Below are 15,113 nucleotides of genomic sequence, written 5' to 3'. Positions count from 1 at the left end.
TCTCTAATACGTACAATGCCTGGGCTTCCTCAGAGGCAGTTTCTATTAATTTCTTTTTTTTCATAGGGGCCATATACTCTTGTTTCTTTGCATGTCTCTTTTTTTTTTTTTTTTTTGAAAACTAGAAGTTTTGAATATTATGATGTGGTAAATCTGGAATCAGATTCTTCATCTTCCCCAGCATTTACTGTTGTTTCTTGTTGTTGTTGCTTTTGTTTATTTGTTTACTGGCTTTTCTGAGCTAATTCTGTAATATCTGTATCTTTTGTTATGTATAGCCACTGAAGTCTCTGTTCTGTTGACTTAGTGATGAGCTAGTGATTTAACAGAGATTTCCTTAAAGTCTGAAACAAATAAAAACCTCTTTTACATTTCTTACTTTTTGTACATGGACTGTGTGTGTATGTGTATATTGGGACATGTCTTCAACACTCAGTCAAGCACTTTACCACTTTGCCTTAGACTTCCTGCTTCTACAGAGCCTCGGGTCAACAGGATATGAGAACTTAGGGCCTTCTTGGGTCTTTTCTGAGTATTTTTCAGCTTTTTAGATGCCCGGGAATATATGGGAACTTTTCAAAGCCCTTTTTGCCCAGCAGATCTCTTTCCCAGCCTTCATTCATTTTTGTTTAGTCTATAGTTTGTTCTAACTGTTACCTCTTGCCCCAAGTGACATCAACCAATCCATTTGCCTTTAAATGTTTTAGTCAAGTGACCCTCAGCCTTGGGAGGGTTCCCAGTTGGGTGACTTTAAAATGCAAGTCAAAACTGCAGTGAGATATATCACTTCACACCTGTCAGAATAGCTAAAAATAAAAACATAAGCAACAAATGCTGGTGAGGATGTGGAGAAAAAGGAACGCTTTTGCACTGTTGGTGGGAATACAAACTAGTAGCAGCCACTGTGGAAAACAGTATGGCAGTTCCTCAAAAAGTTAAAAATAGAACTGCCCTATGATCTAGTAACCACACTACTGGTATTTACCCCAAAAATAAAAAATACAAATTGAAAGGATACATACCCTATATTTATCACAGCATTATTTACAATAGCCAAATTATGGAAGCAACCTGAGTGTTCACTGATAGATGAAGGGATAAAGAAGATGTGGTGTGTATATATATATATATATATATATATATATATATATATATATATATACAATGGAATATTATTCAGCATTAAAAAGAATAAAATCTTGCCAATTATAATGACATGGATACAGCTAAAGAGTATAATGCTAAGCAAAATAAGTCAATTACAGACAAATCTCATATGATTTCACATATATGTGGAATTTAAGAAACAAAATAAATGAGCAAAGAAATAAAGAGAGAGAGAGAGAGAGATAAACCAAGAAACAGACTTTTAACTATAGGGAAAAAACTGAAGGTTACCAGAGAGAATGTGGGTGGGAAGATGGGTGAAATAGTAATGGGGATTAAGGAGTGCACTTGTCATGTTGAATGCTGAGTAATGTATAGACTTATTGAGTCACTATATTGTCCACTTGAAACTAATATAACTGGAATTAAAAAAAAAAATAAAGGCAGGCCTTTTGAACTAGTCCTCCAGAGAGCCACCAGAAAGGTCAAAATGAACAACCACAATTTTTTAAGAAAAAGGTGTATTCTGTTTGCCTAGTACTAGTTGCCTGTGATGAGGATGGGGGATGTTGTCTTCAAGTCCACCACTGATCTGGGGAGTGGGAGATAGGACACTGGATAGAACAGTATGTTAAAATGTCACAAAACTTTTTACTCAGATTCAGTTGTTTTTCTCTTGGTTAAGCATCCCCCTGGTTGCTATAAGCTTTTGATTCTTTTCCAGGGTTCCAAAAAAAGTTGATTCTAATAGTTTTTGCCACTTTATTCATTGCTTTTATGGGTGGATAGACTTGTGGGTTCTTTATTCCATCATTTTTGCTGATACTATTCCCCAAAACCATAGTATTTTAATTGCCTATTGATGTATGTTTACTAAATTATAATGAACCTGGGAGCAGGTAGATAACTGCATTTGCATTTCTAACAAGATTCCAGATGATATTGATGATACCGGTTTGGGAACCAGTGGCCTAGAGCAAGCAACATCTAAACTGAACCTTGAAATAATAGGTAGAAATTAGCAAAATTAGGTGTTGGTATGGGGCGGGGGGGGGGCAGTGAGGAAAACTGAGGGCAAAGGTTCACATATAGTCCACAGGGACCTGCAGGTCTATAGGAAAGGGAGAGTGGTGAGAGATAAGGCTGCTGAGACAAGGGGGAACCAATATTCAAAGGCATTTAAAGGTCTTTTACCATATTAAGGATCTAGGATTTGGATGGGGAGCCACTGAAGCACTATAAACAGGGAGTAACATGATCAGAAGTGACCATTGTGGCTTCAGTGTGGAGTGTGGAGTGTGGATTGAAGGTAGGCAAGACCAGTAAGTAGACTAGTTAGGAAGCTACTATAGGAGCAGGTTGATGACCAGGAGCCAGTATAGCAGTGAAGACGGAGAAGAGAAGGATTTGAAAGATATTGAAGAGGTAGAAATTAAATTCTTGATCACTCATTTCATGTCTGGAATGTAAGTGAGAGAGAAAAATTAAAGTTTATTCCTAGGTTTCTGCCTTGATCAATTAAGTGATACTAGTCATTGAGATAAGTAACACAGGAGAAAAGTAGGCTAGAGGAAGAAGGAGTGGAAAGAGGGATAATTTCATTTGAGGACATGTTGATGTCTAGTAGGTCACTGAGTAAAAAGATCTTGAGCTCAGGAGAGAGATCTAAACCGAAGATAAGGATTTGGGTCTCACCAGCATGTAGATAACTGAAACAGGGGTGTCAATGGAATTCCCTGGGTACAATATTTAAAGTAAGAAATAGATCTAGATGGCTACATTTAGGAGGTCCTTGGGAAACACTACCACTTAAGGGGAAGACTGGAGAAGCAGAATTTGCATCAGAAACTAAAAAGATGCTGACAGAGGAATAGGAAGAAAATCAAGAGGATGTGACATAATGGAAGCCAAGTGCTTTAGCCATGCTGAAAGCTGGAGAGAGATCAAGTAAAAAAAAAAAAAAAAAAAAAAAAAGTACAAATATCAATTAGATACTTGGAGAAGTACAAGTCCTGACAGCGGAGTTTTATGAGCTCAAACCAGAAATGTGTGGGAAGTAAAAAAGTAGAGACAGATACTCCAGTGACAGGCAATTCCTGGGTTGCCCTTTTCATTGTTACAACATCATTTCCATGAATTTATCTACTGTTAATAATGAGAACTGAATATATTCTTTAAATATGCCTTTTTAAACTCTGTCAATTTCTTGCAATCTTCTTGTATATGTTACTGCTTTCCTTCAGAAACAGTGAAACCTTCTGAACAGATGGTATCCTAAAGATTTATCTATGAAAAAAAAAATAGTAAAGTAATCTAAGAAATTTAATTATTGTATTTTTTCCTACAGCTGTATTTCATATAAATGCATATCTAAGGATTTCATTTTTAGAAGTTGCTATCTAGGGAGTGAACCCATATAAACTAACAAGAGCTTGTTTTTTAAAGATATGGCAGAATTTTCTCATTTTATTTGAAAACAATGCTGGAAAAATTCATCTTCTTCCATTTTACAAAACCCAATATCCTGAAATGCTCAGACTGAAGTGCACAATTGTGTTAGTGTGTTTCCTAGTATTCAAAAGCCAATAAAACTAATAACAGGAGACCCATGAAGCCTTTGGCTTTGGTTTTTCCTCTCTGGAAATAAGATTATGGGATCTATGATAATCTTGAATTCTCAGACTATACAATAAATACCCAAGACATCAGCTGGAAAACATGAAAATTTCTAATAATTTAGAATTCAGATTTATTGATTAAAAGATTATCAAAGTGGGATCATATAGATTTCCTCTGCAAAATGCAACTTACTTTTCCTGCTTTGTACTTTGTTATGTTATGTTATTCTCAAGCTAGAATATCTCCTTATATCTTCTCCACTTTCCTCCATTTCTGTTGGTATCCATTGAAGTCCAGGCCAAATATAAGCTATTCTATTAGGTTATTAGACTTACTAGGTACATACAATGTAGAATATATGCTGTTTTATATGGTAGTTATTTCTACACTTGATTCTAGTTAGATTGTAAGCTTCTAGAACTGTATCTTATTCTTCCCATGTTGCTTAGCATGATACCCAGTATATGATTGTCACTGTATAAATATTTGTTTATTATAATTCTATTTCAATTCAAATTGTGTCTAGAATTAGAACAATTCTCTTTTTTTTTTCTGCCTAGCCAAAATATAGAAGACCATAAAAATGAGCCAGATTTCCTCTTTTAAGCTCCTAGTCATTCAAAATTTAGAATTCATCCAGGTATGACCAGAAACAATTATGTGTACCTAGTGGCTGCAAGTTTCTCCTGCAGAAAATAAGACTGGAACTGGCAAAACACATTAATTTAAAAAAAAATTCTCTTATTTCTAAGAGTTCTCTGAATTTTTTGATCTGCTAATTACAGTAGAAGTCTTTCTTATGGGGATTAGTCACTGGTCAATAAATTGATACACTTGTTTAAAACTGAAAGGCATTAAAGTAAAGTGTATAAGAGACTACAATTTAAAACACACAAATAATCATTTACCAATGTTTTTTAAATAGGCCCCTTGTTTGACTATGGGTCTGACGTTTGGAGTGCATTGTTCTCTTTCTAACATAAATTACTGTAGTACATTATCTACTGTTCACAATATTGGTTCTTTAAATAAGAGCACAACTTGGGGGTGCCTGGGTGGCTCAGTCGGTTAAGCATCCAACTTTGGCCCAGGTCATGATGTCATAGTTTGTGAGTTCGAGCCCCGCTTCAGGCTCTGTGCTGACAGCCTGGAGCCTACTTCAGATTCTGTCTCCCTGTCTCTCTCTGCACCTCCCCAGCTCATGCTCACACTCTGACTCTGTCAAAAATAAATAAATTTTAAAAATAATAATAATAAATAAATAAGTAAGACCACAAATCTAAAGATTTTTTAAAGCATTCTGAGCATAGAATCTTTCTAGATTTTTCTGTTTTTTGACCACCCCAATATATTAAAGTTTCCTCACTTTCCCCTAGGTTAACAGCCTATTTAATGATTCACCTACATGGAGTCTTTCCAAAGCTTTCAAGACAGATTTTATACAAATAAGTCTCCTTTTGTTTCAGTCATGTGTAATTATTTTATTTATAATTTGGTTAAATTATATAAATTGATAACAATGGGCACTATTTGGGGACACATACAACTGATTCTTAACAAGTAGCAATTCAGCTGGTTGGAGTCGAAGTGTTTGAGGCATACCAGACAGAGGTAGCAAGTTGAGTGTCGCTGCTAGCATTTAGCATGACATGGGCAGTACTCAGTGTGTTTTACATAGAGAATGGAGAATAACCCTTAATCTGATAAACTAGTTGAGTGGAGAATAGTTAAAGAGGTCTTCTGCTGTACTCTTTTTTATACATATCTTGCTACATTGTTCCACAGCAAAGTTGAGGGTATTTTATTCAGTATTAAATAACTTCATGCTGTGTGTTAGTTGAAGGACATTGAAGGACAATGGAGTTAAAGATATAGGGGAAAGAAGGATAAATAAAAGTCTGCTAAAAAGTCAATTTCTTTGCTAGGTGTATTGTGTTGATTCTGGAAGAGCTACTGAAGGTCTATAGAGACAGAAAAAATAGTATAAGACATCTAGGCTATTTTAAGTGTGTATGTTTCATTTCTGGACTTAAAATGATTTTTGTGAAGAATTCATAGGAATACTTCATAAAAATTTTATAAAGAATGAGATGAAGGACAGAATAGAAATTTGGGAAAATAAATTTATTTTTGCCTTTTGGAAATTGATTGTGGATACCCCCATAATATCATGAACCATTCATGGTAGTTTATTTTAAGTCACAATTTTGTGACATAAAATTTCAGAATGAGAGTGGGGAGTTAAAATCAGCTAAGAATATTCTGGGGATAAAGTTAAAGAAATGGGTAAACAGAAGGACCTGTACAGTAACTTTGGATTTTGCCTTCACACAATAACTAGAAATGGAATAGTTCTTAGATATAACTTAACCCAGTAGTTCTCAACTCTAGCTATTCATTTGAATTGCATACATAGAAAAAATATTATTTATTTATTTATTTATTTATTTATTTATTTATTTTAGTTTTTTTAATATGAAATTTATTGTCAAATTGGTTTCCACTCAACACCCAGTGCTCACCCCAACAAGTGCGCTCCTCAATACCCATCACCCACTTTCCCCTCTCCCCCACCCCCCATCAACCCTCAGTTTGTTCTCTGTATTTAAGAGTCTCTTACGGTTTGCCTCCCTCCCTCTCTGTTTTTAAATTTCCCCCTCCCGCTCCCCCATGGTCTTCTGTTAAGTTTCTCCAGATCCATTTCTTATATGTCGTCCCAATCCTCTTCTTTAATATGGTGATCTTAATTCAGTTACCCTATTTAAATATCTCTCTCATTGTTTTCATATTTATTTCATTATTATTTTTGGTAAGGTAATGAAATAATTGTAGAGAGAGGTCATTTAGAATAATTTTCAGAAAATAACTTTTATAACATTCTACTGTTAAAAAAACTGGTTTAAGGAAATTTTTGACTTAGTATAATATTGTAAAACCCAACTACTTACTTTCAGGACTATTTTTGAGCCCTTAGAAACCCTGTGTGAGCAATGTTTGCCTATGGATCTTTTTTTTTTAAGATCTTGAGTATTTTCCTTGAAATATTAATACATACTCAAAAGAATTCCATCCTTTGCAAATCTGTTGACTCACTGGCATCTAATGTAGGATATCTGTTTTGCTATTGAAAGATTAAAAACTAGAATGAAATTAAGTGAAGATATAAGCAATACTGTTTTTGAGGTTTTTTTCATGTTAAAACTGCATAAGTAGGGTGTGGGTGGGTTTAAATTTCACCTAGAAAAATAAAATATTGTGGAGTTTTACTTTCTGACTATTAAGCTTGCCTTCACATTTTGATGTTTTGCTTTTCCAGGGTTTTGAAAGTGTTTCTTTCACGAACAGCCCAACGGATTCCATATATGACTGGTGGACGGGTCATGAGGATGCTGGCAGTAATTATCCTGGTAGTATTTTGGTTTCTTGTTGGCTGGACTTCGTCTGTTTGCCAGAATTTGGAGAGGCAGATTTCACTTATTGGCCAAGGGCAAACATCTGATCACCTCATCTTCAACATGTGCCTCACTGAGCGCTGGGATTACATGACAGCAGTTGGTATGTGGTCACTTGTTTTGTGCACTTGCCTTGTCCTTTTTCCAGTGGCATTAAAATAGACTTCTGTAGAAGCCTTACCACCCCCCTTTACCAAACTGAAAGGAATTTCACCTGATATGGTTTTGGTAAAGCAATATTATGAAAAGGACAATAATGACATGTGGATTGCAAACTTTTTCTGAGTTCCCATTCTTTTTTTCATAGTTATGTAGCTTTGTAGTTTTGTTGAGAAAACACAATCAAAGAAATTAGGAAGGAGAAATGCAGCAAATAAAGGCAACTTCTTTGCACAGAGAGTTTCTATTTTCCACCTTCTCACTGTATTCCCATTAGATTAACAGTAGCTGTTCCCTTGATTTATTTCTTTAGTTGGGAAAAAAAAAAAAGGAGACATGCTGGAATTTTTAATATAGGTTTGGTCCTGTGATATATCAATCAGACTTAGGATCCAGGGTACTCCCTGTGTAGAGATTTTCCTTGCAAAATGATTAATTAATCTATCTTTCATCTGAAGACAATTTATTAGGAATTCTCTGGAGGTCCAATATTACACAAAAATGAAGCCATGCTTTTTAGGGATTAGTGAGAGTTTGATCACTTAGAAACTAGAGAACTCGGGAGAATCACATAAAGGCTTAGGCCAGAAACACGGGTTTCTCTGGCATCTTGGTTTTTTGAAAAATGAGGAAGAGAAATCAGCAGGAATTTTTCTGCTGTTAACATTAGGCTATTTTAAGCTAGGCCTCTAAAGATACAAAAAATAATGAAAACGAATTTTTATTATTTTGTTGTCATTCCCCTCAGTAAACCACAGGACAAATCTTAATTTTATTTGGCAGATGTAAAAAATAAACACATGAGTTTAATTCCTATTTTCTGTCTCCCCATACTTGGAGATTCTTGGTTGAATATTCACATTTAGTATTTTGCCAGAAGTTAATTAATAAAATATGTATTTAGTTTATAATTTAAATGTAATAATATTTTTCTGGGCAAGACATTTTAGAAATTTTCTGGGCCTGATATCTGTATGAATAAAGCAATGTGGGCATATAAAAGAATGGTTATATTGATAATATGTAAAGCCAATCATCATTATTTTGATTAATATCAAAGAAGAGATAGGAAATTATAATTAGATCCATATCAGTATATATCAATGTTAGAAGATAAAGCGTAGAACTAATCTGATTCTGACTTTCATATGGATATGAAAATTTAAAAAGTTATATAGATATAAGATTTCTACTCAACATAAATCTCTGACATTATTTTATATTGTTCAATCCAAGTTAACCAAACTAGGAAAAATCATTTCCCCATATTACTGTGAAGAAAAGCCCACTATATTTCTTTTCTGTTTTATAATACTCAAAATACACCATTGGGTAGGGAATAAACAAGCAGAAAGCATGGCCTATTTACCTAGCCTTTTTTTGTATTTTGTACATCTTGGTTTTGAGATGTATTCAAGGCCTTTTAAAAATTTCTTTTACACTTTAAAGAAAATCATATTTATGATATCTGATGTCTATATAGAGTGAATAAGAATATATAGCTGACAGCAATCTGTAATTTATTTTCCATAAACTTTGTTATATATAAGTAAATTTTCATACAATAAATAAGACCCACTGGGTATCTATAATTTCTCTGATACTGTGTTGAAAGTTTTGCAGGAGATATAAAATGAATAAAACCCTTATTCCTCTCACCAAATAGCTTACTATTAGTTTGTATAAATAAATGGAAATTGTTAAAAGTTATTAAAAACAAAATTATGTGGTGAAGACTCTTGTTACAATAGTAGCTCAATAAAGGAAGACAACAGTCTGGACAAGAAACCAGGAATCTTTATAAAAGAGAAGTTCTTTGAGCCGTGGGTAATATTTAGGTTATTGTAAAGTGGCGCAGGGAACATTCCCTTTGATAGGAATAGTGGTGAAGGTGGATGGAAATTGTATGAAACATGAAGGAAGTGCCCAACTAGAAAAGAAGATTATGTTGGAATACATTGTGACTAATACTGGATATGTAAGTTTCTTGTGAGTCTTGAAAACCTGTTATAGGAATTTGGAGAACGAGGAATGTGATGTGATGATGAATCCATAAAGTCAATCTAGATTGCCTTCAGGAGAGAGATATGTATAACTCTTTCCTAAAGGCATATATAGATATACATAGATAGATTATAAATAATAGATATAGATATAGATATAGATATAGATGATATAGATATATCTCCTAAAGGTATATATAGAAATATATAGATGTACCAAATTCAGGGGTTTTGATTCTACCTAATCATTAGATGGAGAAAGAGCAGTGGCTCTCAAAAGTGTGCTCTCAAAACCAATGACAGCAACAGCACCTGGGAACCTGTTAGAAATGCACATTCTTGGGCCCACTTACAGACTTGCTTGTCAGTACCTGGAATAGCGGGGCCCAAAAATGAACAAATCAGGAGACTATAGATGCTGGAGAGGATGTGGAGAAACAGGAACCCTCTTGCACTGTTGGTGGGAATGCAAACTGGTGCAGCCACTCTGGAAAACAGTGTGGAGGTTCCTCAGAAAATTAAAAATAGACCTACCCTATGACCCAGCAATAGCACTGCTAGGAATTTACCCAAGGGATACAGGAGTACTGATGCATAGGGGCACTTGTGCCCCAGTGTTTATAGCAGCACTCTCAACAATAGCCAAATTATGGGAAGAGCCTAAATGTCCATCAACTGATGAATGGATAAAGAAATTGTGGTTTATATACACGATGGAGTACTATGTGGCAATGAGAAAGAATGAAATATGGCCCTTTGTAGCAACATGGATGGAACTAGAGAGTGTGATGCTAAGTGAAATAAGTCATGCAGAGAAAGACAGATACCATATGTTTTCACTCTTATGTGGATCCTGAGAAACTTAACAGAAACCCATGGGGGAGGGGAAGGGACAAAAAAAGGTTAGAGTGGGAGGGAGCCAAAGCATAAGAGACTCTTAAAAACTGAGAACAAACTGAAGGTTGATGGGGGGTGGGAGGGAGGGGAGGGTGGGTGATGGGTATTGAGGAGGGCACCTTTTGGGATGAGCACTGGGTGTTGTATGGAAACCAATTTGACAATAAACTTCATATACTGAAAAAAAAAAAAGAATAGCGGGGCCCAGCAGTCTGTGTTTCACAAGCCTTCTAGGTAATTTGGATGCTATTCTAAAGTGTAGAACTACTGACTCCAAAGAAGTAATCAGATGAACATAGTAAAACACGTATCACTTATCTCAGCTGTGTTCTGGGCATTCCATAATACTGTTTCCCTGATCAATCATTAGAACATTGTTTGCAGTGATTATTTCAAGTCTTATATTGTACTCCCTCTTCATACCTTCAAACTTCTTTTCTGTTAGATGCCTCCTCCTTGAAAAAAGTAAGTAGGAGCAATTAGACATCAGTTGTTTCCAAATCTTGCCTACATATCTATAGATCTTCCTGTATTTCTATCCATTCTTATTTTTTCTTCTTATCACCTAAAGTAACCCCTCATCCAACATTAACCCCCTTATCTCCAGTGACCTCTCTCACTTTATATGACTTTCCTGTCTTCTGATACTCCCCTACCTCCCAAATCATTCATAAAAAGATTCCCTTCTGGGGCACCTGGGTGGCTCAGTCAGTTAAGCGTCCAACTCTTGATTTTGCCTCAGGTCAGGATCTAATAGCCCTGCATCAGACTCGGTGCTGAGCATGGACCCTGCTTGGTATTCTCTCCCCGTCTCTCTCTCTGCCACTCTCCCACTCACGTACACACATGCACATTCTCTCTTTCTCAAAATAATCTTAAAAAAAAAAAAAAGAAAAAGAATTCCATTCTGACCACAACGTTCTCTCAGGCTATTTAACTGCTCCCTCTGTGATAGTTCTTTAGATTCATGGGCTGTTTTTATTGTATTTTCCTGCCACTAGACTCTGCTTTCCTCCAGAGAGACAGCTTACCTGGTGGCAAATTTTTACACTAGCAAGGATGAAACTATGGAAAAAGTAGACATTTTTTAAATACAGTAATTCTGGATAACACCAGAGAAGGGGATACACAGAAAGCAAGGAGGACCCTGCGCTCACTTTCCTGAGGACTGCGGGGTAGGAAGTACAAGAAAAAATACAGATCCATAGCTGCTGCTGGAAATGCATTTCTTTGGATGATAAGCAGGTCTCCGTGAAGGTGAGGAGAGAGACGCTAAGAGGAGAGATTATGATTGGAAGATCTGGGGCATGGCTTTAGCAGTGAGATAAAAGTAGCAAGACTTGAGAGGCAGGCATTAGTGAAACTAATACTCCCACAGATGTTAAATGGTAGCATTAGGGTCTCAGAAAATAAAAGACTAGTGATAGGGTGCAGAGACCATGAGATGAGAGGAAGTCAAATGGTGGTGGTGTTTGTTTTGTTATCTTCAGGCATTGTTTTGTTCCTACAAACTACTGGAACACCATAGTTTCAAAAACTCCAGCAACACGTTTCTCTAAAGAAAAGTCAAGACACATAGTTTAACAACAGGAACAAATATTTGAAATTAGGACTGTCTTAAAAAATCAGCGACATGTGGTTGCTGTGGGTTTTTTTTCACACTACCCTACAGCAGTTCCATTTATTTATCTTTCATGCATCTTTGATTTTTCTTTCTAGTGCATGTAGCACTAGATATTCTGTATTTAACCTCTTTTAATTTAGTGTTTTCTAATGTGCAGCAGATGCTTCTTTGCAGTTCTCTTTATATATTTCTATAAGTAGTGTGTTTGCCCTTAGATTTTTTTTATACTCAGACTGTTATTCAAGAGTAAATTCTTATATCTTCAGTCAGCCAAGAGGAAACCTGTACTAAAAGCTAAATTATTCCATTTCCTAAATGGAAATGTTTCTATATAAGGGACAGGCTGTGGAGAAGCAATAGATAGGTTTTACCTGGAGGTTGTGGAAAATTTTCGTCAAGAAGCTCTGTACACTTACATCAATGTCAGGAGTCAATTTAGAAAAAAAAGAGAAAGTAATAGTTAATATATTTATAAACATGCATTCTGGGTTAGCTTTCCCTGTCAAAAAGGATTTAATTTTTAAAAATACAAAATAGGGAACCATTTGAAAGAGCGCAGTACTAGTCTTCCCACTGAAGTAGAACTCTAGGTAGAAATGCGGGTCATACATTTAAAGAATTTGCCCACTGCATAGGGCATCTCCAGAACTGCTCAGACAGGTGATTTCCCTGCCACAAGGGTTTCAGACAGATGAAACAGGTGTAGAGACTGCTTGCGAAATCTCCAAACCTCTATGAGACTCAGTTTCTTCTTTGAGTTTCTTTGTTTGAAAACATAGAAAGGGGAAAATGATGACTTTCAGAATCCCATTGTTATTTATATCTATTTATAATTCTTAATAATCACGTTTGTCCTATACAAAAAAAAAAAAATGTGAGGTCAGCTTTCATGAAAAACAAATAAAGGTGTGGGGCACTTGGCTGGCTCAGTCGGTAAAGCACGTGACTCTTAATTTCAGGGTGGGGAGTTTGAGCCCCACGTTGGGCAAAGAGATTACTGAAGATAAATTAAAAAAAAATAAAATAGAAGTGTAAACATTGCAACTATAAAAGACAGGTGAGGGGCGCCTGGGTGGCGCAGTCGGTTAAGCGTCCGACTTCAGCCAGGTCACGATCTCGCGGTCCGTGAGTTCGAGCCCCGCGTCAGGCTCTGGACTGATGGCTCGGAGCCTGGAGCCTGTTTCCGATTCTGTGTCTCCCTCTCTCTCTGCCCCTCCCCCGTTCATGCTCTGTCTCTCTCTGTCCCAAAAATAAATAAAAAACGTTGAAAAAAAAAATTAAAAAAAAAAAAAAAAGACAGGTGAACATGGGGCAATGTGAGGGTGTTTTCCAGGTCCAGAAGTCTGAGAGCTTTTTAGTGATTTATTTTATTTTTTATTTTTTATTTTTGTTAATTTACATCCAAATTAGTTAGCATATAGTGCAACAATGATTTCAGGAGTAGATTCCTTAGTGCTCCTTACCCATTTAGCCCATCCCCCCTCTCACAACCCCTCCAGTAAGCCTAGTGATTTTTTTTAATCTGGTGGAAAATGAATTTCAAAATGTGAGTGTTCCAGAATACTTCTGGATCAGACTAGCTGCCATGCCTCTTTGGAGATCATCTATAACGATAATAAAAAATACTATAAAACTCATACTATTTATCATCCTGTGACTCACCCCTTTGAATTTTCTGAGTATGTTTCAATACATTATCTACAGCTCATATGCTTACATCTGCCCATCCCTCCTTTCTCTCCCAGCCTGGTAGCTATAATACTCCCCAGCAACATCAACTGGATTGTTCTCACTATATCCCTGACACCTAACAAAGTATTTGTCAGCTCTTGATAAATATTTGCTGAAAGAATAAAGAATGAGCTCAGCTTCCTTTATCTTGTAATATTTTCTATGGTCAGGATTAGAACAGTGTGAGGAAACATGATAAAGCTGAAAATCCAGCAGTTACACAATGGTCCCCACATTCCCTTAATGGTATGTTCAAATTTGGGAGGTATTTTTGAGCAAGTTATACAAACTAAATTGACAGCCCTGAGCCCTTTTTATAAAATTCTACCTCTGACTTGTCCAACAGTCAAAATAAGAGATTGGTACAAATTTGGCATGGCAAAACAAAATTATGTATACTTTTAAACATTACATAATTCACTTACAAATACTGAAGTAGAATAAAACTGATATGCTATTGATAAAAAATTTTTATTACTCCACTATTCTATGTAAAGGATAAGAGAGTTGGGACTGAGAAACATTGTTCTAAATTAATGGAGGCAGCAAATAAATATCCCAAAAATGTTGGTAGTAGGATTCTCAGATTTTTTTTTTCTAAATCTATTTGCCCTATTTAGTAAGTTGCTAGTCAGTTGTGCCTCGTCAAGATTTTGCACAATAGCAACTAAATTTTTCATGGCTAAAAAGTTAAAACTCTTTTACCCTATGAGTTTCCTAATTTGTTGGTACAAACTAACACGAGTAGAATTAACTTCTCATGCCTGAATTATCTTTATAAGGTCACCTCTAGAGTAAGGAAGACCATACTTTTTCACCTGGATTTAGTGCTGGCAGGCAGAGTCCTCTAATATGGGGCTTCCAAGTTTGGAATACATAATTTCTTTAATTTTTTTTATTTTTAAATTTTTTTAATGTTTATTTATTTTTGTGAGAGAGAGACAGAGAGAGTGCGAGCAGGTAAGGGGCAGAGAGAGAGGGAGACACAAAATCTGAAGCAGGTTCTAGGCATTGAGCTCTCAGCACAGAGCCCAATGCGGAGCTTGAGCTCACAAACCACGAGATCGTGACCTGAGCTGAAGTCGGATACCCAACCAAATGAGCCACCCAGGAACCCCATGGAATACATAAATTTAATACAGGTGGTGATATAGTGGAGTTCATTCTTTCATTGGTTAGCAGTCAGTATCTGACTACACATTCAGAACATAGACTGAAGATAAACAGTACCAATGACCAAGACAAATTAGAATAAGTGAGCAGACATATACCTTACCTACAAGAAACAAGGCTGCAAAAGGGTGACTGATAGATGGTAATGTCACGGACATGTGGAACTTCTATTGCATGGCTAAATCTCAGCATCAAACTTTAGTTCAGATCTAGGCAAGCACTGAAATGTTTCCTTGGTTTCTTCTAGAAGTTAGGTGATGATAATCTAATGTGATTTAAAAGAGATGTAATTGAGAATAAAGCTATTTTGCCGCCTTCCTTAATCAAGCACAAGAATATATACAAAAA

General features: G+C 35.9%; 1 protein-coding gene across 1 annotated transcript in view; it reads left to right on the top strand.

The window, feature by feature from the left end:
• The window catches only part of GPR158 (G protein-coupled receptor 158), a 417,620-nt gene that overhangs the window by 380,523 nt on the left and 21,984 nt on the right, over positions 1–15,113 (top strand). Inside the window, exon 7 of the mRNA XM_019432597.2 lies at positions 7,043–7,281. Coding sequence (XP_019288142.1) covers positions 7,043–7,281 — 239 coding nt within the window. The remainder of the gene's footprint in view (positions 1–7,042; positions 7,282–15,113) is intronic.

This window comes from Panthera pardus, unplaced genomic scaffold (genome assembly GCF_024362965.1).
Source record: "Panthera pardus isolate Hobbes unplaced genomic scaffold, ASM2436296v1 HiC_scaffold_6, whole genome shotgun sequence".
NCBI classification, from domain to species: domain Eukaryota; kingdom Metazoa; phylum Chordata; class Mammalia; order Carnivora; family Felidae; genus Panthera; species Panthera pardus.
This window is presented reverse-complemented; position numbering and strand designations above follow the sequence as displayed.